At 37.4% G+C, this 24,674-nt stretch overlaps 1 protein-coding gene across 1 annotated transcript in view; it reads left to right on the forward strand.

Annotated features, from left to right (window-relative positions):
• Window positions 1-24,674, forward strand: part of Rab38 (RAB38, member RAS oncogene family) — a 90,949-nt gene that overhangs the window by 10,084 nt on the left and 56,191 nt on the right. The window contains exon 2 of the mRNA XM_042688981.1: window positions 13,694-13,974. Coding sequence (XP_042544915.1) covers window positions 13,694-13,974 — 281 coding nt within the window. The remainder of the gene's footprint in view (window positions 1-13,693; window positions 13,975-24,674) is intronic.

Genomic DNA, 24,674 nt, shown 5'->3' on the forward strand with positions numbered 1-24,674 from the left:
AGGGCTGTCCCTGAGCTCTTCAGCTCAAGGCTAGTGCTCTACCACTTGAGCCACAGTGCCACTTCTGATTTTCTGGTGGTTAATTGGAGATTAAGAGTCTCATGGATGTTCCTGCCAGGAATGGCTTTAAACTGTGATCCTTAGATCTCAGCCTTCTGAGTGGCTAGGATTACAGGTGTGAGCCACTGGTGCTCAGCCCCTTCACAACTTTTTTTTAGCAGACCTTGTTATCACTTATTTGTTACATAATATGAAGTAATGATTGTAGAGTCAGAAAAGAAGTAGCCAAGAAGAAATTGCAAAGGAAGAAGAAAATCAAGCAAAGATCTGTTTTTGGAAACAAAAGGTAATTGAATTTAAGAAGAGAAGTTAATAGAGTAAAATGTCTTAATCTTTTTCTCCAAGCTCTACTTTTAGTAGTTTGTGTTATCCTGATGCATTGTTTAACCTTTGTTCCTTATCATTTATATTTGGATTTAACTTTTAATTAGTTTATCAGCCTTGCATAAAATTGCTCTCTCTGGGAGAATGATGAACCTAATTTCTTGTGTATTTCCTCAGCCTAATATTCACAAAGACATTGCTTAATAGTGTGGGGGATTCAAATTTCAATCCAATTTATAGAGTGAAGTTGAGAACAAATTGATATAAATCACTTCTTGGGAGAACTGTTTCCTTTACAATATACTATGCTATTAGTAGCCACCAATTATTAAAGGTCAGGTGCATTTTTTCCACATCTTTATGCATCATTTCATTTACTGCTCAAAATGAGATTATCTAGTAGACAATATTATTACACAGAGGTGAGTGAACTATGCTTCAATAGACTATAAAACAGACAAGCAAACAAACACATAAAACTTTCCAAAAGTCACATAGACATGGAATGATGTGGGCTATAAACTGAGATTTGTCTGGCTACACATCCTGTTTTCTAACCTGTCAATTCTACTATTTTTAATGAACCATAAAACAGTGCAATGGTGTTCACATCTCCTACACTGCATTTAGAAGATGATCTGAATTCTTCGATTTGTTCTAATAACTGTTTTTAGATGTTACATTTCGTTTGGCAAGAAAACCAGAGCACCAGAGGGACACAGGTTTCTTATTTTAGAAATAAAAGCTAAGAAAAGCTGTGATAGGTTTTGACATCAAAATAAAAATTAATTCTTATATGGTAGTAGAGGGGACTGTGATATATTGTGTGTGTGTATATGTGTATGTGTGTGTGTGTGTTCTATGGTATGTGTATGTTTTTGTACTTCAATTTAAAGAAAACAATAGAGTAGACACTGCTATAGAGTAGACTGCGATAGAGCAGACTTCTGCTATAGCAGAAGTTCTCATACCCTAAATTCTTCAAATCCTTACTGTCAAAATAATTTTTCTTCCAGGTGCCAATGTCTCATACCTATAAACCTAGCTACTCAGGAGACTGAAATTTGAGGGACACAGTTTGAAACCAGTCCAGGCAGGAACTTTTATCTCTAATAAACCACCAAAAAACTGAAAGTAGAGCTGTTGCTCAAGTAGTAGAGAGCTAGCCTTGAGCAAAAAAGCTCAGGGACAGTCCCCAGGCCCTGAGATCAAGCCCCAGGACCAGTATGCACCCTACCTCTTCCCCTGACCCCTCACATAAATTTCCATCACCTTCTAGGCCAACAAAAATAACTAACAATTCTGTTAATTAAATAGCACTATACAACATAGTGGGAACACTTAGTTGTTAAAACTTTTAACAACTGAACAGTCATCTGAGTAAATAGAACATATAAGTTATAAGAATGGTTTTGTTCAGCTGTTAGTAACTACAATTTACTCTAGGCCATGAAACATCATACACCTTTAGGACATAGTGGGCATCACCACCCTTAGTCCTGATCATAGTGATTGTAACAAGAGTCTTGGTTTTTATCTCCTTCAAATGTGATGACCTAAAAAATGAATACAATATGGAAACCATGACCTACCTCAAGCCCCTAGACTGAAAAGTCTGATTGCTCCGTAGTATCACTGTGCTTATATTGACATTTACAAAACATCTTGTTATATACCTGTGATTTTAATGTGGCATCTGAGGACATTTGACAGGTTTGGGAAACCAAATCAGTCTAGAAAAATCTGGAACTTCTGTAAGGATGAAAGCTTTGAAGTTCAGGGATTTTAGAAGTCACATAGAAGTATTGCTTCAAATAGTATGTAATTCAAAGACAACTTTTTATTTAATAGTAATGGAGGTATTTTAAAGTTGCTTTTTGGGATGCAAACACTAGGCCTTGAACTCAGAAACTCAAACTTTATTATGTATAGATTGCTGTCCTTAATTTTTTCATTCAAGACTGGTACTGTACCACTTGAGCCATAGCTCCATCTCCTCCATCTTTTTTTTTTACTGGTTAATTAGAGATGTCATATTTATCTGTAATGGCTAGCTTCAAACTGTGATCCTCAGATCTTAGCCTCCTGAGTAGCTGGGACAGAACTGAGCCTGTGGCACCCAGCAAATTTGCTTAGGTATTTAACTAAAAACTTAGATTGGTTTATGCCAATCTTTCATTTGTGCCTTGGTTTCATATATTATCTAGCATTCACTATTGGATCTTTAATTGATATAAATTCTTTTACTGAAGCTGATAGAATTGAAGTAAAGAAAAACTGTGATATTGTACTAACCCCATTTTCAAGTATACACATACAGACACTGCCTTGAATTTAAATATAAATTTAGAGTATGATGAACACACTTGTAAAATTTACCGGTAATCTATCCCATACCCCTTTGCTTCTTTAAAGCTGTTGTTTCTGGATACTTGAAAAACCAGCATTTCTATTCATATCATTTTACTTTCTTGTGTGGTTTAGCTTACTTAAATTTATGACAACAAGCTTTATATTCTTGATGAATGGAAACAAGTTTTGTCTATAAGAACAACAGCCATCAGCAAGAAGAAGAGAAGCCATTGCAATACTGGAAAGAGCCTGAGTGGTTCTTAATTTTGGACAGACCTGTATAGCTTAATTATAGTTTAATAGGCATAGAAAGTGAATGGTAACCATGTTTGTCAAGAAATGTACTCATTAACTTACATATGTAACTGTAACCCCTCTGTACATCACCTTGACAATGAAATTAAATAAATAAATATTTTTTAAAAAGAAAGTGAGTGAGGGTGGGGGGAGGATGGGATGGGAAGGGGAAACAAAGGAGGAGGCTACAATGCTTGATAAGAAATGTACTCATTATCTTGCCCATGTAATTGTAACCCCTCTGTACAGTATTTTCACAATTAAAAAAATAAAAAAAAAAGAAAGTGAGTGAACTGGATTATAGATCTTGCTTTATCCAGAACTGTTTTCTCTGCTGGGGATCCCTTCAAATTTGAATCAATATTAATTGTTACTTCATTATGTATAGAATATTTGTATCGCTAGTTCCATTTCGTCGTCTGTATGCTAGGCAGACATGGGTACATTGAGTAGTTGAATGATGGGCTCAAGGACTCTACAATGTAGCTGAGCGAAGTTTGCAGTGGATGAAAAGTAACACAAGGCGAGGCTGATGAAGTGGCCAAGTGAGTGGTATGGTCAGTTAGTGATATGGGAATATGCAAGAGGGAGGAGATAAAACTGAGGAGACAGATAATCATACAGTCTCCAGTTTAGCTTTGGCTACAAACTTGAAAACTGGGTAGGATTTGGTTAGGAGGAGAATAAGGAAGAAGGCATTTCCAATGGGAGTAGCATCACATACAGTCAGAGACTTAGCAAAGACAAAAACTTAGCAAAGCTTAGCAAGAAATAGATTAATAAACCCACACATGAATATCAAGGTGTGCATCCTCACCAATCCATAGGAAGCCAAAGGGTAGGGTCATGAGTTCTTTTGTTAACATAGAAACAAACTTGTCCATCTTAATTGTTTTGGCTGCAATGTTAAATTCTTTTATTTATTTATATTTTCTTCAGATAGTTTTACAAAGGGTTTTCATTTAACTTGTCAACTCAGATATCAGTTCAAGGTGAGCAGTCATCCCTTGGATCATTCTCTGCTGTCCCCCATTTACCACATCCCATCCATCTCCTCAGGTCTCCTAGCTCAGTTTTCATGTATGTACACTGAGTGTTATGGCTGTCTTCATTTGTAATTCCTCTTTGCACTCATCTGCCCCCATTCCACTGGTTAATCCCTATCTCTCTCATGAGACATTTTAGTTTCCTGATGTTGAACTGCCTGATAATTGTTCAAGGGGTTTATATTATGGAATCACACCCCTACTTATGCTATCCTTTAGTCAATGTATTTATTTGTATGGCCCTGTTTTGTTTTCAACTATGTTTATATTTTCTAAGAACCTTCCTGGAAAATTCAATCTCAATCCAGGACCAGCTAAGATTTTTTAGGTGTTTGTTCTTGTACCTCAAGAAACAGAAACAATGCTTTCTGATATCCTTGATCTCTTTCTCTGCCAATACCAACACTTTATATGCAACTAATTGAATGTACCAGTATGATCCAAAATGTGATAAGGAATTTCATACAAAGAAATAGTCATGCAATCTCAGGTAAATCATAACAGGAGACTTACAATAGGAAAGATGAGACAGTAGCAATGATTTCTTTTAAAAATGATGTGTTTTATTTATTTTAAAACATTGGGGTTGGAGAAGTATATTTATTTTTCATAAAATGATGCAAATGCATACATTGGAATTGAAGGCAGTGTTTTTGTGGCAGAAGAGAATGTGAAAGGAATAATGTCTCAGCACAATTTTTTTTTTAATTTTATTTTATTTTATTTGAGAACATACTGTACAGAGGGGTTACAATTACATGGGCAGATAATGCATACATTTCTTACCAAGCATTGCAGCCTCCTCCTTTGTTTACCCTTCACCTCCCTTCCCAGCCTCCCCCCTCCCCCCCACCCAATCATACCCCCCCTCCCCCCCACCGACATTGTAAAGCTGGTTTTGACATGACATTTTGTACTTCTCATTGTTGCAACAGGTCCACCTGAATCCTTAAATGACTTGTTTGTCCCCATCTCCTCCACATGTTATACTGACATCAAATATAGTGAAAGCGGGGGTTACACTGTGGGGGAGGGACATACAAAGCAACAAAGAAATAATCTTATAAATGCGTTAGAAACACATGCATGAAAGAAAGAAAAACATTAAAATACATATTTGAGGGTTCGTTTTCCTAACATCACATTCTCTGATCTTTTCCGCTTGACTCATACCTATACTAGATATTGCAAATAAGGGAAACCATGGGACCTATGTTTCTTTGGGCCTGGCTTACTTCACTTAATATAATTTTTTCCAAGCCTTTCCATTTCCTAACAAATGGGGAAATGTCATTCTTTCTGATGGAGGCATAGAATTCCATTGTGTATATATACCACATTTTCTTGATCCATTCATCTACTGAGGGGCATCTGGGTTGGTTCCATATCTTAGCTATGGTAAATAATACTCAGCACAATTTTTGATGTTGGTCAGATTAAATCAAATGAACTGACCAATAAACCATAAATGAGAGATATTATTATGATTATGATGTGGCCCCTATACTGCTACATGATCTGAGTTTTTTAGTTAATCCAATATTTGCATATTGATGCTACAGCTTGCAATGTAAAACTGTAAAGAATAGTTCAAATTATTTTGAATCTGGCTTGGCTCACACTGCATATTAGCAGTCCATCCTCTAGTTGCTGCCCTGGATCACTGGAAGTGTGTCATTAGGGAAATGACAAGGGCACATGCTGTGGAAGGTGCATTTGATAGTGATTCATAGCAAATAAAGAACAGCCAAGTTAAATCTTTCATTTGAACTTCCCATGGAACTTCTGATTCACTTTTCCAACTGCCAACATAACATTTATCCTAACATAAATCTTAAACCTAGCATGTCAGAATTCTCATTTACCTCCTCACACCTCCTCACTTTCTCACCAAACTCGAGTGTCCTGTTGTCTTCTACATATCAACTAATGACAGCCCAATATTTCCAGGTTTTCAGACTCCTCTAGGAATCATATATGAATCATCTCATCTTCTGTAACCCACCTACTATCTGCAACTCCAAAATGTGGTCCAAACTGTGATCATCTTTTGCTTGGATTATTACAATCCCTTCCTAAGTAGTCACTTCACTTCCTAATGTAGCAGCCATAGTTCGTCTCTTTAGCTGATGTCTCTCATCTGCTTATAATCCTTGAGTACTTCCTTCTCTCACACAGAATTAATTGCCAAATCCAGAATGGTTAGAAAGTGCCAATAGTTTGGATTCTGTGATCTTGCTGCCTCATTCTGTGCTAATCTGCCCCTTGTGCATTTTTCTTTACTCAAACCAATTTTCTTATAATTCTTCAAACACTTGCCCAACACATATGTACCTCAGAATATGTTCACACACCACCTTCTCACTTTAAAACCTTCTTCGAGATAGTCATGGAGACCACTGCTCTTTGTTGAAACCATGTCCTCTTAGTAAGGGTTTCCTAGTTCCTCTGCCCCCAACACTGCATACTCTTTCCTCTTTTCCTGCCTTATTTATCCCCATAATACTTTTTTTTTACCAATTAGTATTTACTGTAGTATTCTTACCAGTAGTGTCAAGCCACTTTTCTACCAACGGCCATTTGGATATTTATAACATTATTTGTGGGCCATCCAAAATTATCGATACAGATAGGCTGAGGAAAGCCAATGGGAGCCATAAGAATTATCCATGTCTCACATGCCATGCAGCAAATTATTTTGTAGGCTTTATGCATCTAACAGTCTGGACATTCCTCATCTTTGCTATACCTGCTTTGTTGTTTACTGTTTGCCTCTTTCCCATAGACTGTTATAGGTGTTACAAAAAAAATATTACTTATAGTACAGTAAATTGATTCACAGTGATTATTTCTTTCAACTGAGGATGATGACAAAAGCATCATATTGTAGTTAGAATCCTTTTAATTTTCTCCATAAATGAACATCTACTTTTTTTTTCTGGGAATGAAAGTTGAAGTCCTGTAGGTGAGTGCTTATTAGTAGCTTAAGAATATTCGATGATGTATTTTAAAAGAAGAAGCCTTGCTATCAATTTATTTCCTTCATAATAGCTTGAGCTCTAACTCCAAAATATTAGGAAATTAGCTGTGAAGTTTTACAACATTAAAATATGGCTAAGCTGCTCTCCAGGATATTCAGAGTCTGGTAAAGACTACAATGTGAATCCACACTGTGATGAGTGCTCATGGTGTAGAGAAAAGGACATGTGAGGTCTCAAAGGACCTCAGCTCTCAGATTGGCCAAGACTGAACAGATGTAGTGAGTTTCAGAGCCCAATGGGAGGACCCTTAGGAGATGTCCCTGAACTGAGTAGGAAGAGAAACAAAGAGGGATTCACAATTTTGGGACACAAGTGTCAGTGACAAGGAAAACCAGAGAGTTAATACAGGTTGTTTTTAGGAAGAAGCCAAAGTATTCCAATGTAGCTTGGCTTTGAACTTTGAAGAAAGTAACTGGACATGAGGTTTCTAAAAGTGTTTGGAGCCAAAAGATATCCAATCTTACATGCAGTATTAATGAAAATGTCTTTTTTAAAAAAAGTTAGTATGAGTAGCTAAAATAGAGCCAAACAATGGAAAGAATTACCTATTGAATATGGATTATAATGAAAATAGAAGTCATATGATTGGGATGTGTTAATATCATCCAGAGTGCTTAAAATACAAATTCCTTGGCCTCACACAAACTGTACAAAATAAGAATCTACCCAGACCAAGAGTGTTGGTGTGTGTGTGTGTGTGTGTGCATGTGTGTGTGTGTGTGTGTGTGTGTGTGTGTGCATGTGTGCGCATGTGTGCATGCATGCCAGTCCTAGAGCTTTAACTCAAGACCTGGCCACTATTCCTGAATTTAGTTGGTCAATGCTAGCATTCTACCACTTGAGCCATAGCTCTACTTGTAGCTTTTTGGTGGTTAATTAGAGATACTGTCCTGCCTGGGCTTGTGTAGAGATCCACAAATCTAAGCTTCCTGAGTAGCTATGATTATAGGTTTGAACCACTGGTACTTGGCCAGTGGTTATATAAACACTACAGATGGGTTTTAAAAACTTTCCTGATGATAACTATCTGAGGATATGTACATAAAAACATAGATATACACACATATGCATATATATAAATCTATGTGTTTATCTGTGATGGTACCAGAGTTTTAACTCTGGGCCTCATGCTCACTCTGCTGGTGCTCTCTTACTTGAGCCACACCACCAGCCCCATTTTTGCTGGTTATTTTGGATGAAGTCTTGGGGAATTTTCTCTCTGGAATGGCTTTGAGCTGTGATTTCCTAGATCTCAGAGCCTTTGTAATCCTAGCAATGCCAATGGACAGAGGCACTTCTAATGAAAACTATGTCAGGATGTTAGAGATTCTGTGGGTGAGGGAATGAAGAATGAGTTGGAAGGTGACCTAAAGGTATCATTGTGGATGATAGTGTTGATACTATCCTGAACTAGATTGTGGGACAAAGGAGAAGTGAGTGGTGTTGAATTTTAATTTTATTCCCTTGTGTTCTGAGAGAATGCAGGGCATAATTTCAATGTTTCTGAATTTGGACAAATTTGCTTTGTGACCTAAAATGTAGTCTATTTTGGAAAATGTTCCATGTGCTGCTGAGAAGAACATGTATTCTGATGCTGCTGGATGAAGTATTCAGTAGATGTCTGTTAAGTCTAGTGGATCTATACAGTTGTTTAAGTCTGAGGTTTCTCTGTTGAGTTTTTGCTGGGTTGACCTATCCAGAGGGGAAAGTGGTGTGTTAAAGGGGCTGGGAAGGTGGCTCAGTGGTAGAGCGCTTGCCTTGCATGCATGAGGCCCTGGGTTCGATTCCTCAGCACCACATAAGCAAAAAGAAAAAAGCCGGAAGTGGCGCTGTGGTAGAGCGCTAACCTTGAGCTGAAGAGCTGAGGGACAGCGCCCAGGCCCAGAGTTCAGGCCCCACGACTGGACCCCCCCCCCCCAAAAAAAAAAGAAAAAAAAAAAAAGAAAGTCCCCAACAAATAATGTCTTTGGAGCTATGTGTGATTTTAGGGAAAGTAATGTTTCTTGGATAAAATTTGGGTGCTCCATTATTTGGTGAATACATATTTAGAACTGTAATACCCTCCTGAAGGAGAGAGCCCTTAATTAGTATGTAATGACCTTCTTTATCTCTTCTCACTAATTTTAATTTGAAGTCTATTTTATCTGATATTAGGATTGCAACTCCTACCTGTTTATGGGGGCCGTTTGCTTGGTAGATTTTATTCCAGGCTTTCTTGTGGGCAAGATGTGTCTGTTGCAGGACCAACCCAGATGCCCCTCAGTAGATGAATGGATCAAGAAAACGTGTCACACACACACACACACACACACACACACACACGAATTCTATGCCTCCATCAGAAAGAATGATACTACCCTATTTGTTAGGAAATAGAAAGACCTGGAAAAAAATATATTAAGTGAAGTAAGCCAAGCCCAAAGAAACAGATCCCATGGTTTCCCTAATCTGCAATAACTAAGTATATGTCTAGGACAAACAGAAGAGGTCAAAAGCTATGTACATATGACCATGCAACCTGATGCTAAGCGAAATGAACCCAAGATAGGGACACAAGAGGTTTTATCTTTCTTGCTGTTCTTCTTAATGTACTTACAATATACTATGTGCTTTTTTTTGTTTCTTTTGTATGTTCTTCCTCCATGGTACAACCCCTGTTGTCACTGTATTTGAGTCTGGTGCCCTGCATCTTGTATATACATTTTTCTAATTTGGGGAGGAAATGGGAAATAACAAAATGCTGAAATAAAGACACAGGATGATCCATTGTAACAATGAGATGTACAAGACAGTATGTTGCAGGGGCGGGGGAGTGGTGGTGGAAGAGGGGCGAGAGGAGTTGGGGAGGTAGGGAGGAAAGGTACAGTAGGGGAAATATAAAGGAAGGTGTAGCAGTGCTCCATAGGAAATGAACTCATTACCTTGCTCATGTAACTGTAACCCCTCTGTACAGTATGTTTACAATAAAAGTACATATTTTAAAAAAAGAAGTGAGTGGTGGGGAACGGAATGCCTACCTGTAGAAGAGGGGGTTCCCTGATGCATGATAGATTGATTTAGAAGACCCCTTCCAGCTCCTTTATTTCACTCATGGAAACTGTGGCTCAGCATGGTGACATCACAATGCTAGCTGGTTCGGGTCAGAGTGGTAAAAGAAAGTGTCAAGGCTCATAGCATATTTTGTTTCTTGCCATTGGTCTGGTGCATGTGGAGAAGATTCACTGCTTGGTTGTGCTTACTGAGTAGTAATTATGAACTGAAAATGTTGTTAAGTGCATATTATGGCAATGATGTGTTATGTGCTTTCAGCTCGGGCTTTAATACCAAGGCTGTTGGGAAAGAGGGTCGTGGTTCAATTTAATACAACAAGAGGCCTTAGACATCAGTCACATCAACTTTATTTAACACATAAGAAAACAGACTCAGGGATAGAGGCACATTGTCTTAAGGCTGTTCTGATTTGTTCCAGTCTTGCTTATAATTAAGATCCCTGGTCTTCTAACTCATCAGGCTTGTGCTTTCTTCTTCTTTTTTTTAACTGGTATGGTTAGGTGTTCTTTTATTTGCATTCATTTTATTTGTGACATGATCCAAATTAGTGGCTTCCTTCCTTTTTTTGTTTTTTTGTTTTATTGTCAAGGTGGTGTGCAGAGGGGTTATAGTTACATAAAAAAGGTAATAAGGGCATTTCTTGTCAAACTTGTTACCCTCTCCCTCATTTGTCTCCTACTTTTCCCTCCCCGCAACCCTCTCCCCCCAAGTTTAAAGTTCATTTCCAACATATTGTCTTGGGAGTATCTCTGTTGCATTGGTTCCCTTTTTGTCCTTTGTCTCACCATTCTGTTGTTCCCTTTCCTTTCTCTAATTCAGATAAATGTATATACAATACCATGGTACCAAAATCAAATACAGTGCCAACAGGGGATATACCATTAGGGGGAAGAACATACAAAAGTAACAAGAAACCACATAGTATATTAAAACCAACAACAATGAAGAAAAAACTCTTGTGTCCAGGTCTTGGCCATGAGCTTATCCAGGTGGTTTTGGCAGCCATTGGATTGTCTTCCGTGATTCAGCTGATTGCTTTGACACTAACACCCGTCAAAGCTAGACACTGAACCCAGAACCATATCCACACTGCCGTGGGTGTGTTTAGAAACAAAGAGAAGTACACTGTTGTGAACTGACTGTTTTCAGCATTAATTTCCAGGTTCCTTCTGAATAAAACTCCTACATATTTCCACATAAAGCACAGAGCCTGGCCTCAATAAAAAATGTGTTGAATGTGTAATGTCATGCCAAAAGGTGTTCCTCTTGAAAATAAATTTGCCTAGGATGAATTGTACAGGTCTCATTCTGCCCAAGTGTGGGCACTTACTAAGAGTCACATGGTTTGTACTCTTTTAATAAGAACCAGCAGAGAGGGCTGTCAGCTGACTAAGGAAGGATATAATGTGAGTGTTAGAAATGCTCTGATCTGAATGTGACCCCTGGCTGGAATGCCACAAATATAAACTGTCCAAGTGGGCTGGCCTAGTGACCTCCCTTTACAAAGGTCTTTTCTTTCTAGAAATCAGCAGTCCTGTCCTTTTGTATCAGACCTGATACACATATACTTGCAATCTCATGCACACGCACACATTTTCCTCTAGAATCACTATGGAAAGACTCACTGCTTTTTCTGCCATCTTAAAATGACGCTTTGCTATGTAGTAAAATGTAAAATCTTTATTCTTAAAAACTGCCTACTCTACCCTGAAAACCTCTGGACAAGCAGATTACTGAATAACCCATGACTCTGCCCTTTATCTGATTAGATTGCTAACAGAGATCACAAGACATCTTTTAAGAAGCTGGAGGCCTTTGGAGTTCTGAATGATCACAGAGGGCTTTCTTCCCTGAGCTTCCTCAAATGTCATGGCCCACCCAGGACAGTATCAAAGGGGACCACTTTTTCATCAGACACTAACAAAAGAAAAAGAATTAAAACTCCCTATGGGAAAATGAAAGTTTATATGTGGGTTATAAGTCATATGGAGAGTTTTCTTTTTTACTGCCTTCCATCACTGACTAGATGAGTATGAGATTTTTTCAAAATGTTTTTGTGGCATAACCTATGTAAGAAATGTTTTAGAATTGTGCTGGCTGGTAAAGCTCTCTTCTTTTCAGTGACACATGTTTAAAAACACCAATACTAGCTGTAGCTATTCAGACATTTTCACTAATTGTTCAGGGACTCTGCATTTCTCTGATCTCAGTGTAATGCACAATCAAAAAAAAAAACTATGTGGTAATTTATATTAAAATTTACCAGCCATCAAAATTTGTTCTCAAAATTTTGATACATTTATCTTAGAGGCTGTATGAACTTATATTTTCTAATGTGCACCCTAGGCTCCACATTTTTTCTTTCCAAGAAATAAAGTAAAACTTTATTTTAATTTATATAATTGTAAAAAACTTTTAATATTAATGAACATCCAAATAAGAATTAAAAACTTATGGTTACATGCTACTAGAGTTTGGGTTCTGGAAAGATATATCTAATCTTAATTAGTTTCTGTCATCGGTGGTCACTAGTAGAGCTGGAAGTAATAGGATTCTTTTTTTTTTTTTTTGCTAGTGTTAAGATTTGAACTCAGGATCTCACATTTACTAGAGTTCTTTACCATTTGAGTTGCACTACCAGCTATGCTTCTTCTGGTTATTTTTAAAATGGAGTCTCATGCTCTTTTTTTGCTTGGATTTGGCTTCCAGTCTCAGCATCCCAAGTAGCTATAGTTATAAGCATGAGCTGCTGGTGCCTAATTTTTTTTTATTTACTTTTGATACTCAGCTGAAATTCCTGTAAAAATTTTTTTGTTATAAACCATAGTCTGAACCTCTAATTTCACAACCTAGATTTTATTTCTACTATATTTTTGGTACCATGAATAAAAGAAAATGAAAACTTAAATTTTGAGCAGTTCTAAGGTATTGTGTGCTTTATGTGTGTTTAATTCTATTCTTTCTTTCTGGATCTTTATATTTGCATATATTAATATTTTAAAAGATATTCATTTTTAATCATTGTATCCCAGGTTTGAAGAACACTGCTCAATATGATATCTTCTCTGAACTCTAGTATGAGTGCGTGAGGTGGTCTCAGTTCTTAAGTAGAGACTAACATTGTGTTATCTGATACAGTAGCCATGAACCACCTGTGACTGACCATGTGCTATGCAGGTAGCTAGTGTGGTCCAGAAATTGAATTCAAAATTTTATTTCATTTCAATTAATTAAGATGGAAATAGCCTCAAATGAATAGTGGGATACTGTATTAGTGCATTATTAAGAAATTATATGGCACACAGTCCTTTATCAGTACATGTTTGTTAAATGAAAGAATTTACTTCTGGATCCAAAGAAGAAGAGAAAGTCTACGGGATTGTATATTTAAATTACTCTTTATAGATTAGAAATGAAACTCTTTTCTAAGTGACCTGCTTATCCTGGTGGCTTCATGAAGTTGCAATATATAAATCAGTCTCTGATTTTAATATGTTTTTATTTATTTAATTTTGGTTCTAGGTCAAGAAAGGTTTGGAAACATGACAAGAGTCTATTACCGAGAGGCTATGGGCGCATTTATTGTCTTCGATGTCACCAGGCCAGCCACATTTGAAGCAGTGGTAAAGTGGAAAAATGATTTGGACTCGAAATTAACTCTGCCTAATGGCAAACCAGTTTCAGTGGTTTTACTGGCCAACAAATGTGACCAGGGCAAGGATGTGCTTATAAACAATGGCCTCAAGATGGACCAGTTCTGCAAGGAGCATGGCTTCGTAGGATGGTTTGAAACATCAGCTAAGGTAATGTGACCATTAAGGGCTAAGCGTATTATAGGCAAGATTCACAAAGAAAATACATCATTGACATCATCAGAATGATAATGTGTCTGTGTAATGATTTATCACTCTTAAATTAAGTTCTTATGTCAAGGCAATGAATGAGGAGTTTAGGAATTACTAACTTCTGTCACTACTATCTGTGACTAAGCCTTTTTCTATTTTTTCTTTCTTTCTTTCTTTCTTTCTTTTTTCTTTCTTTCTTTCTTTTCTTGGTGCTGATTCTGAGGTCTGAACTCAGGGCCTGAGTGGGTTTTTTTGTGTGTTTTTTTTTGTTTTGTTTTGTTTTTACTCAAGGGTGGTGCTCTGTCTACCATTTGAACCACAGGTTCACTTCTTGCTGTTTGGTGGTTAACTGGGGATAAGAGTCTAATGGATTTTACTGCCTAGTCTCATTTTGAACTTTGATTTTCAGATCTCAGTCTCCTATGAAGCTAGGATTAGAGGAGTGAGCCAATTCTCATCTTTGGAAAGTTCCTAGAAGATTTTTCTTCACTCAGAAGCTCTCATGTTCTAACATGCCATTTCTTCTCATTTCCTTTTTGAGTTCTTTATTTCCAATATTTCTTCAGATTCATACCTTGGGTTAGTAAATAATTACCATTTTTGAAATTTTTTTCAGTTTTTTTGTTCCTCTGAAGGATTTGCTGTGATAAAGAGAAATAGAAATAGCAAAACTGAGATGAGGTTACGTTACAGAAAAATATGACAAAGTTTTAGTATCAGATTTTCTTTCTGTGATGTTAGCCTAGATTTTGTTTTTAAGACCAAGATGGGAGTTAATTCATACCATCTCCTCTTTCCCTTAGGTGAACATAAAGCATCAAAATTTTACATTTGATTCAAATTGCTTTCTTTCAAAAAAGAGTCACTATGCAGTCTAGAAGCTTCTAGATAGAGGAGGGAAAGAGGACCATCCTGGGGAACTTCTTTTCTCCATTGATTGTTTTATAGTTAAGGGCAAACTACACTGTATGCTGTACATGAGGAAGGAAATCTTCCATTATTCATTAATTCAATATGTATTGTAGAATATATGTCACATGCTAGTCAAGCATTCTAGGCACTGAGAGTTTATGTATTTATAGAACAGAACCCTGACATCTTGGATAAAAACAATACAACATAAATAAAATGTAGAATATGTTTCTTATTGATTAAATGTTAGCAAGCAAAAAGAGAAAGAAAGGAAGAGCTTTATGGGTTATGGGAAAGACAGAAATTTCTTCTAGGTTCAAAAACCTTCTCAACCTTTTACCCCCATTTTGTTCTGACATTCTTTGTTCCTTCATAGCAATGTCAAACTCTATGTTTTAGACCATGATTTCATTAACATTAAGCCTAGCTGACACTTACACTTAGGTATTAGATTTCTAATCCTTTAAATCTCTGTGCCTGTATCTTTGAATAGAATCTGTGTTTGGTACAGGAGGGGGACTGAGGAGTTGATAGCAGGACCAAGAGAGTATAAGACTTCATTGTAGAAGATAGATCAGCATGCAGCACATGTTCCCTCTAAACATCCAGCAATGAAGCATGTCTTTCAGAGTATCTTAATGAAAATGGCTTGCCTGGGGTAGGATTACATTCTCTCAATGTGTAAGCTGAGGAATAACACTGTAGCATTGACAAAGTGGAGTGTCAAGTCATTTGAAACACTTTTCAAAGATCTGTAAGGTTTCACTGTCTATACTTGGCTCTGATGTACATACCTGTGTATCGTTGGAGAATCCATTTAGCCTTTTTGTTTTTTTTTCTTTTTCTAATCTTTCTGACTGCCAACTTCTTGAATGCAGCATTAAGAATGATGAAATTTGGGCCCAAATCAAATAATCTTCCTATTGGTGAAATGGAAATATTTGGGACATTCCTTCTTTAGGATCAGAGAATATTTCCCACCAAAAGCTTTCTCTTCGAAAGAGAATCTGTGAATGATTAGAGAACTCTTGAGTGTTATGTTAATGAGACTGGTGATGGATATCTGATTTCCTTTTATTTATATCTCTGAAACTTCTAATGACCCAAATCACATCCTCCAACTTTGTTTCCATGGACAGATCTTCTATAAACCTTGTGAATAACATCATTATCATCATAACCTAGCCTGCTCTGTGTCTAAGACTCATGGAGTGTTAGATGAGTTGTCATTGAAACGATCCACATTCTGCCATGGTCCCCACTACTAAGGAAGACTTACATTCTTACTTTGCCATTACCAACAGTAACTTACCATTGAGGGTTTTCATGCCTACCACTGTTGTCTATTACTGTTATTTCACCATAGTAAATTAAAAAAAAACTAATAATTAAATGTATTCTGTTATACTTCAGTTTTTTTTACTTCATCTCTTCAATATTAAAAACAAAGCAAAGAGAAAACAATCTTTTCTAACTCAATTTTTTGATGTATCAACTTCACATTGTTTTCCTTTTTCTGTTGTATTTCTGGGAATGTTACCTGTGGATTCTCCAGGTAATCTATAATTTGGATTATCATATACCTTAATTTGTCCCAAACAGTCCTGGTTTGTATATATACTGTCCTAGCAAAACCATTTTTTTAATTGTGAAAATACCATACAGAGGAGTTACAATTACATGGGCAAGATAATGAGCACATTTCTTATCAAGCACTGTTGCCTCCTCCTTTGTTTCCCTTTCCTATCCCTTCCCATCTCCCTCCCCTTTGCCCCCCCAATAGCAAAACTATTAATAACATCTTTTCCTATTTTTAAGTTGTGATTTAGATTTATATGGTCAGCCTATAGATTAGGAGTTCAATCCATTTTACATAAGATGCATATTTAACATATTCCTATAACCAAATTTGGTCTTTATATTATGGGTTGTGACAGAGTTGTCTTTTTAAATTGAGGAGTGTGCTTTCTAATGTATCTTCGAAGTTTGGAGTCCATCTCATGGGCTGATTGGGCTTTATACCTAATAACCAGTTTACTGGTGCACACTTGGTGCCCATGCCCTGAATCTTGACTATATATAACTTTTGGGTTTTGTTCTCTAACCATACTTACCCACCTTCTAGACTTGTAACCTCTCTCTCTCTTCCTCCTCCTTCTCCTGCTTCTCCTCCACCTCCCTCCCCTTACCCTCTTTTTCTCTCTCTCTGTTATTGCACTATGTAGTTATCCATAGCCCATCTTATGGTCTGTGTTTCACTGTCTATACCTGACTCTGATATATATAACAACTAAATATTATTAGAAGAATACATTTAGCCTTTTTGTTTTGTTTCATCTTTTTTTTTTTTTGTTTTTGGTTGGTTGTGGGGCCTGAACCCTGGGCCTGGGTGCTGTCCCTCAGCTTTTCATCTCATGGCTAGCACTCATCACTTGAACCACAGCACCACTTCCGGCTTTTTCTGCTTATGTGGTGCTGAAGAATTGAACCCAGGGCCTCATGCACGTGAGGCAAGCGTTCTACTGCTGAGCCACCTTCCCAGCCCCTGTTTCATCTTTTTTGTTCCACTGCATCTTGCTTTCAGAGTGTAAGGCTTTGGGCATGGATGCTTTCAAGAATTGGACACCAGAGCAATGCCAGTGTCGGGAAATAATGGAGCAAGCTTTTCAATAGTGGGAATAAGAATCCAATTCAGAAAAAGAACATATGTGCCTGCTCTTGCTTCCTCATACTCAAGTTCTATTCCTGGTACATTTCTTTGGGCATTTCTATACTGTTTATAGTGGCATTTTTAGGCCCACCTTCTCTCAGTGTTTTAAGAACAATGGGTACTCTGGGAAAAAGCTTTCTTACATTAAATTACACTGTTTTGGTCTCTGCCCTGAGTCTAAAAGAAAAGATGTCCATGTGTATTCTTCTGCTGAGAAAATGAAAAATTGAGTTCTCACTGAGATATTATTAGACTTTTTAAAAAATGGATTACACACTATGGTGTTTTCTGGCTCTCTAGCTGCTCTTAACTACATTTATTATCTTTTGGGAATTTCTAGTTACTAGCATAGAAAGAACCCATAAAATTTTGTGCTTTTGCCTCCTTTGGAACTAGTGCACAAGCATATGACCTCGATTCCATCAATTGCATAGATTTGGAAGTGAGCAACTCTATGTAAAAGGTGAAATACAGAATTCATTTCTCTGGGAAAGGAGTGGCAGAGAAAGTGTCTAGCAAACAGAATCATTAATAGACCCAAGAACAATTATGTTGAGTTGAGTTGCTTAAGAGTTTCAAATGTAACAGACCTATTGCCTTGTGGTAGCTAAGAGTAATTTCCTCCTTAGGACATTTATTTCTGCACTTTTATTATATTTTTTTATTTAAACTCAATTTTATTTTCTATTATCTTTAGGTATTTCTACAAAGGTGTTTTAATTCAATTTATGAGTATCATGTATCTTTTAAAAATATTATTCCAGGGCTGGGAAGGTAGCTCACTGGTAGAGCACTTGCCTTGCATGCCTGAGGCCCTAGGTTCGATTCCTCAGCACCATATAAGCAGAAAAAAAAAACCAGAAGTGGCGCTGTGGCTCAAGTGGTAGAGCACTAGCCTTGAGCTGAAGAGCTGAGGGACAGCGCCCAGGCCCAGAGTTCAAGCCCCATGACTGGACCCCCCCCCCAAAAAAAAATATTATTCCAGTGACTTTATTAACTTAATTGAAATGGATCAGTTAATTCTCAAAAATATACAAACTACTGAAGTCCACCCAATAGGAGATAATAATATGGTTTATCTTTATTATTAATTTAAATTAAAAGTTAAATTTTGTAATTTAAAAATCTCAGAAAATCTCAGGCCTAGCTGTGTTTATTGTTGACATGAACTTTTCCAGAAATTAGAAGAAGAGTGTATATTTTCACAATATTTATATGAGGTGAATATTACTCTGATGCCCAAACTAAACGATGGCTTGAAAAAAATTACAGATGAAAGTTTTCCTTGAAAATTGGTAAAAATGCTCCTAACAAATGCTTCCAAGTAGAACTTAGCAGTTTATAAAAAAGTACCATGTGTCTTGATGTATGTCACCATACTGTCTGAACTCAAGGTCTTGTCATTACTATGCTAGGTGTTTAAGCTATGGCTCTGTCCTTTTTGCCTTTGTTTAGTCTTCAGATAGGGTCACACACTTTTTTCCAGGACTAGTTTCAGACTACAATTTTTTTTGTCTCTCCTTTTGTATAGCTATCACCACCAAAGGCCATGGAAGATGGAAGATTCCATCTAGATATCTCTGAACTCTACTGTGCATGCCTTGAGTAAACTCCTATTTAACGAGCCAGCATTAGCTTGTGTACCTTACATATGAGAATGTAGATTGCAATACATGGTCCAGTACATGTGAGAAAACCAAGTAAAACAATCACTTTACTTGCTGAAGGAGTTCGTAACCCTTTAGTATTCTAATTACACTCTTTATTTTTAGTAATAATACTGACTATGCTTCTTATTTGTTGTTATCTGTTAGCTTTGTGTGATTTTTTTGGGGGGGGCTCTGGTCATGGGGCCTGAACTCTGGGCCTGGGTGCTGTCCCTCAGCTCTTCAGCTCAAGGCTAGCACTCTACCACTTGAGCCACAGCGCCACTTCCGGCTCTTTTTTTTCTGCTTATGTGATGTTGAGGAATCGAACCCAGGGCCTCAAGCATGCAAGGCAAGCACTCTACACTGAGCCACCTTCCCAGCCTCTTTGTGTGATTTTTTTAAAAAAAATTTTGTCTATTACTATTAAGTAGGTTTACAAAGGGTTTCAATTCCAGGAGTCAGTTTATGAGTGCAATGCATTTTGGTTAATGTCACCCCTTCTGTGCAAATATTATTTGTTCTCTCCCTTAATGTGCAAATATTATTATGTGAACAAATTTAACTGTTAGCATAACTCTGTAAAGTAGACCTTATATTGTATTATTTTAAAGAAAAGGATGAAGCCTGAGTCTGTATCAACTTATTTCTTTGATTATAACATATATTATTTATTCCTTTTTATGTTACAATTTTAAAATCAAGATGTGCCCTGTCAGTGTAGACTTCTAAAGTGTTGATGTATTTTACAAATAATTGTTGTCACATTTTGTTTTTTATTGTCTTCTCCAAACACCATGTTCCTAAACACTTTGGCCATGTTGAACATTGGGAACTACATGAAGTATGGGAATGCTGGCTTAGAATTCTTTGGTAAAAGGAAACTTAGCTGTGTTTCATTAAATTTAGTGAGCTTTTCTTTCTTTCTTTCTTTTTTTTTTTGGGTCCGGTCGTGGGGCCTTAACTCTGGGCCTGGGTGCTATCCCTCAGCTCTTCAGCTCAAGGCTAGCTCTCTACTACTTGAGCCACAGCGCCACTTCTGGCTTTTTTTCCCCCCCCCCTGCTTATGTGGTGCTGAGGAATCAAACCCAGGGCCTCAAGCATGCAAGGCAAGCGCTCTACCACTGAGCCACTGTCCCAGCCCTGAGCTTTTCTTTTTATAATTGTTTTCTCAATTACTGTGAGATCTGAAATACATAGCAGTTAAAAATCAGTTGGTTTTCTGGAAGCTGCTTGAGGAATATTATCACACATCATTTATTTTGTAGGCTTCTAGAAAATACATGGTTATAAAATGTAATGCACAAATGGAAAATGCATAGATAATTGCACTTGGAATGGGTAAATAGCTATTCGGGTGCCTTTTTATTGTATTGAGCATAGTATATTATTTTGAAATCTTTTTATATTTGAATTGAGTAGTAGGTCATGTCTTATTATTTCCCAGTTTTGAATGTAGAGGTATGAAAAAATTTGTGATGGTCATTTGTGCATTTATTTATTGATTAGCACAGTTTGTGTTAAGGTCCTTTTGCTTCTGGACCTGTGCTGTGAGTATATACTAAGCCCAATTTTGTGTTCTTTTCCTACCTGGTCCTGTGGAAAGTACATTTTCAGATTTTAAGCATCCATTTCCAGTATTCAGATGTTTTGTAGGATGTAGTAAACAAGTAACTCCACTGACCTTATTGTCCATAACATAGTTAACCTTGTATTTTTTAGCCAGTCTAGTTAGAGGCATAGAACATAGAAGCATAAAAAGAAGAGTCCAATCTGAGATTTTAAAACCAGAGCAAGTTAGAAGGTATAATTTAGCAATATGGCTGTGTTTAATCATTGTGACCAGCTCACATAATCACCACCATTCTGTAGTATAACTATTTGAATCATTACTTCTGACAGATTCTAAATGTCCTACATGAAAAATGCAAATCTTTTCCTGACTTTAAGAATAGTTTAAGCACAAGAGTCTTAAATTCAAGCTACTCATCTGCTTAAGCACCATTATGAACTAATAATAGCACTTTTAAAAACCTTTAGTTAATTAGTTCTCTAAAGATTTTCTAGGTCTATGCTCACAATTTACTAGTTAATCAGAGATCCAACTATGACCAAGACATTGCAAGAGAGCAATTGATCATCAGAGGGTGTCACTGTAGCTTCTGCTCTGCCTGGCTCATGTTTTCATAATTTAGAAGTCAGATCCTCTCTGTCTTATGCTTGGACTATCAAAGTAACTCATCCTCAGACTTTAATTGGAGAAGTCTCTTCTATAGACTAGTGAAAACCCAACCTCCTATGGGACCATTTTATTTTGTCACTACCTTGTTCAAGAGTCTTTCATAGGCTACAATTTTTTCTTTTCTTTTTTTTTTTTTTTTGTGAAATACTGGTGCTTGAACTCAGGGTATTATGCTTTCACATAACTTTTTCACTCAAGGCTGGCACTCTACCATTTGAGCCACAGTGCCATTTCTGGCCTTTTACTATTTAATTGGAGATAAGAAGCTCACAGACTCTTCTGCCTGGGCTCAACAAGCTTGAGCCACCAGTGGCCAACACCAGCCCTATTTTCAACTGATTAAAATGTGGCCAGCTTAGAATAAGCTGCCACCTATGGCCTACTGGCCAAATATTGGCCTGTCCCTGTATTGCACATAACATTTTATTGGAACACAGCTGCTCTCACTGATTTTCATGTTATTGTTGGCTACCATCTACTTTAGTTACAAAGCTGCATCAGAGCCCTATAAAACCTGAACTATTTTTCATCCATTTTTACGGTTGCCACTGATGTTTTAGAATAATAGCATCTCTTTAGCCAAGACCTGTTAGTGGCTTTATCTATATTATTCCACCATCAAATCAAGCTTACAGGGAAGATGTTGTTATCTTTCCACTTTCCAGATCAGAAGATTAAAGTTTAACTTAGAAAATATGGATGTCATATGTAGTAGAGGCTTTATACAGTATAGCTACTCATTCACCACATTGTATTACATTGCAGCTGTCTCTTTTTTTTTTTTTTTTTTTTTTTTAATTTAATTTTATTTTATTTGAGAACATACTGTACAGAGGGGTTACAATTACATGGGCAGGATAATGCATACATTTCTTACCAAGCATTGCAGCCTCCTCCTTTGTTTACCCTTCACCTCCCTTCCCAGCCTCCCCCCTCCCTCCCACCCAATCATACCCCCCCTCCCCCCCCCCCCCCCGACATTGTAAAGCTGGTTTTGACATGACATTTTGTACTTCTCATTGTTGCAACAGGTCCACCTGAATCCTTAAACGACTTGTTTGTCCCCATCTCCTCCACATGTTATACTGACATCAAATATAGTGAAAGCGGGGGTTACACTGTGGGGGAGGGACATACAAAGCAACAAAGAGATAATATTATAAATGCGTTAGAAACACATGCATGAAAGAAACAAAAACATTAAAATACATATTTGAGGTTTCGTTTTCCTAACATCACATTATTTGACTTTTTCCGCTTGACTCATACCTATACTAGATATTGCAAATAAGGGAAACCATGGGACCTATGTTTCTTTGGGCCTGGCTTACTTCACTTAATATAATTTTTTCCAAGCCTTTCCATTTCCTAACAAATGGGGAAATGTCATTCTTTCTGATGGAGGCATAGAATTCCATTGGGTATATATACCACATTTTCTTGATCCATTCATCTACTGAGGGGCATCTGGGTTGGTTCCATGCAGCTGTCTCTTAAATGGCCTTATTATATATAATACATACTCATGAATCAATTGCCACATGGTAGACTGGGGAATGGGAGGGACAGATAAATAAAATATGGTCGGGCTGGGAAGGTGGCTCTTGCCTTGCATGCTTGAGGCCCTGGGTTCGGTTCCTCAGCACCACATAAGCATATATGGTTCAGGAAGGTGTTGGTGGCTCATACCTCAGGAGGCTGAGATCTGAGAATAATAGTTCAAAGCCAGCTCAGGGAGGAAAGTACATGACAGTCTTATCTCCAATTAACCACTAAAAAGATCAGAAATGGAGTTGTGGTTCAAGCGGTAGAGCACTAGCCTTGAAAACAAAAGCTTGGGGACAGCATCGAGGCTCAGGACTGGCACACACAATAAAAATACGGTCTTGGCTTCTAGAAGTTTAAAGTCTAATCAGAGACACAGAGGTGTCAATAATGATATAACTTAGAGGAAAGACTAATTCTGGCTAATGGCTACAGAGGTTTCAGTCTAGGATTCCTTGATCCCATTGCATGAGGGCTGAGGTGAGACCCAATATCATGATAGTCATGACAATAAACAGGTGATAGAGAAAAACTTTCTACAATCAGGAAGGAGGAAGGGAGATGGAGGAGGGGCAGGCGGCTGGTGGTATCTTTCCCGGGCATGCCCTTACTTCAAGTAGGCCACATCTCAGTAATGTCATCATATTATTAATGCATGACTGGATCAATCCATTGATGACTTCACCTCCTTCAGAATATAATCACTTCCCGATATTCCCAATAGACACACTGAACACTGCTACACTAGAGACAAAGCTTTCAATACATGAGCTTTTTTTTTTTTCCAGAAGTAGGAGTGCATTTCAGATCAAAAGGAAGAAATGGTTGAAACAACAGTTTCCCTAGATTTGTTGAGGGAGCTGAAGAAGGAGGGGCTTTTTCACATGGACATTTTCTCTAGCCATTGGTGAACACCTGTGCTTTCTTCATCATTGTATTTATTTCCATGATATTTTTCCTATAGAGGATTCATAAGGTAGTTGATATTTTTGTGGTATAAATTCCCTGGCTTTAGGAGAAGGGAATCTTTAGAAATCAAACACTAATAGACTCAAGGGTAAGCCTCCCTTTCTGATATCTCTTCCTTCCCAGGGACTCATGGGAACAAACCTGGAGACAATTAAGACAAGTCTTGTTCCCACACATCCAAAGAGAAAAGAGTAAGGTTCACAGGGCATGCAGAATTTTTTAAATATTGTTTTCATTATTAATTATGATCTTAATAAGAGGTAATTTTTGCTCATCTCACCAGGGATCGCAATGTTTAGAGATACGTTTGGTGTCACGATTGGTTGAGTCTGTATTTTATCAACATAAAATTAGGAGAGGCTGGGACCCTATCTTTAACACCCTATTATGCACAGCTTATATCCACTCCATTCCCACTCCTGACAAAGAATTATTTAGCCTAAAGGGCAATAGTTCTTCTTTTGGGAAATCCTAGGTACCATGCCTTATGTTTGAGTATTCCAAATTACCTAAAGAAAAGGCACTAGTTGTAAAAGAGTCATTGCTACCTAGTAACTGTTTGCCTCTTAAGTAAAAACAAATAGAGACAGAGAGTTCTCAAGATGGCGACGGGGCAGTAGGGAAACGCCACAGC

The sequence above is a fragment of the Dipodomys spectabilis genome, unplaced genomic scaffold, assembly GCF_019054845.1.
Source record: "Dipodomys spectabilis isolate Male_0828 unplaced genomic scaffold, ASM1905484v1 ptg000003l, whole genome shotgun sequence".
NCBI lineage: Eukaryota > Metazoa > Chordata > Mammalia > Rodentia > Heteromyidae > Dipodomys > Dipodomys spectabilis.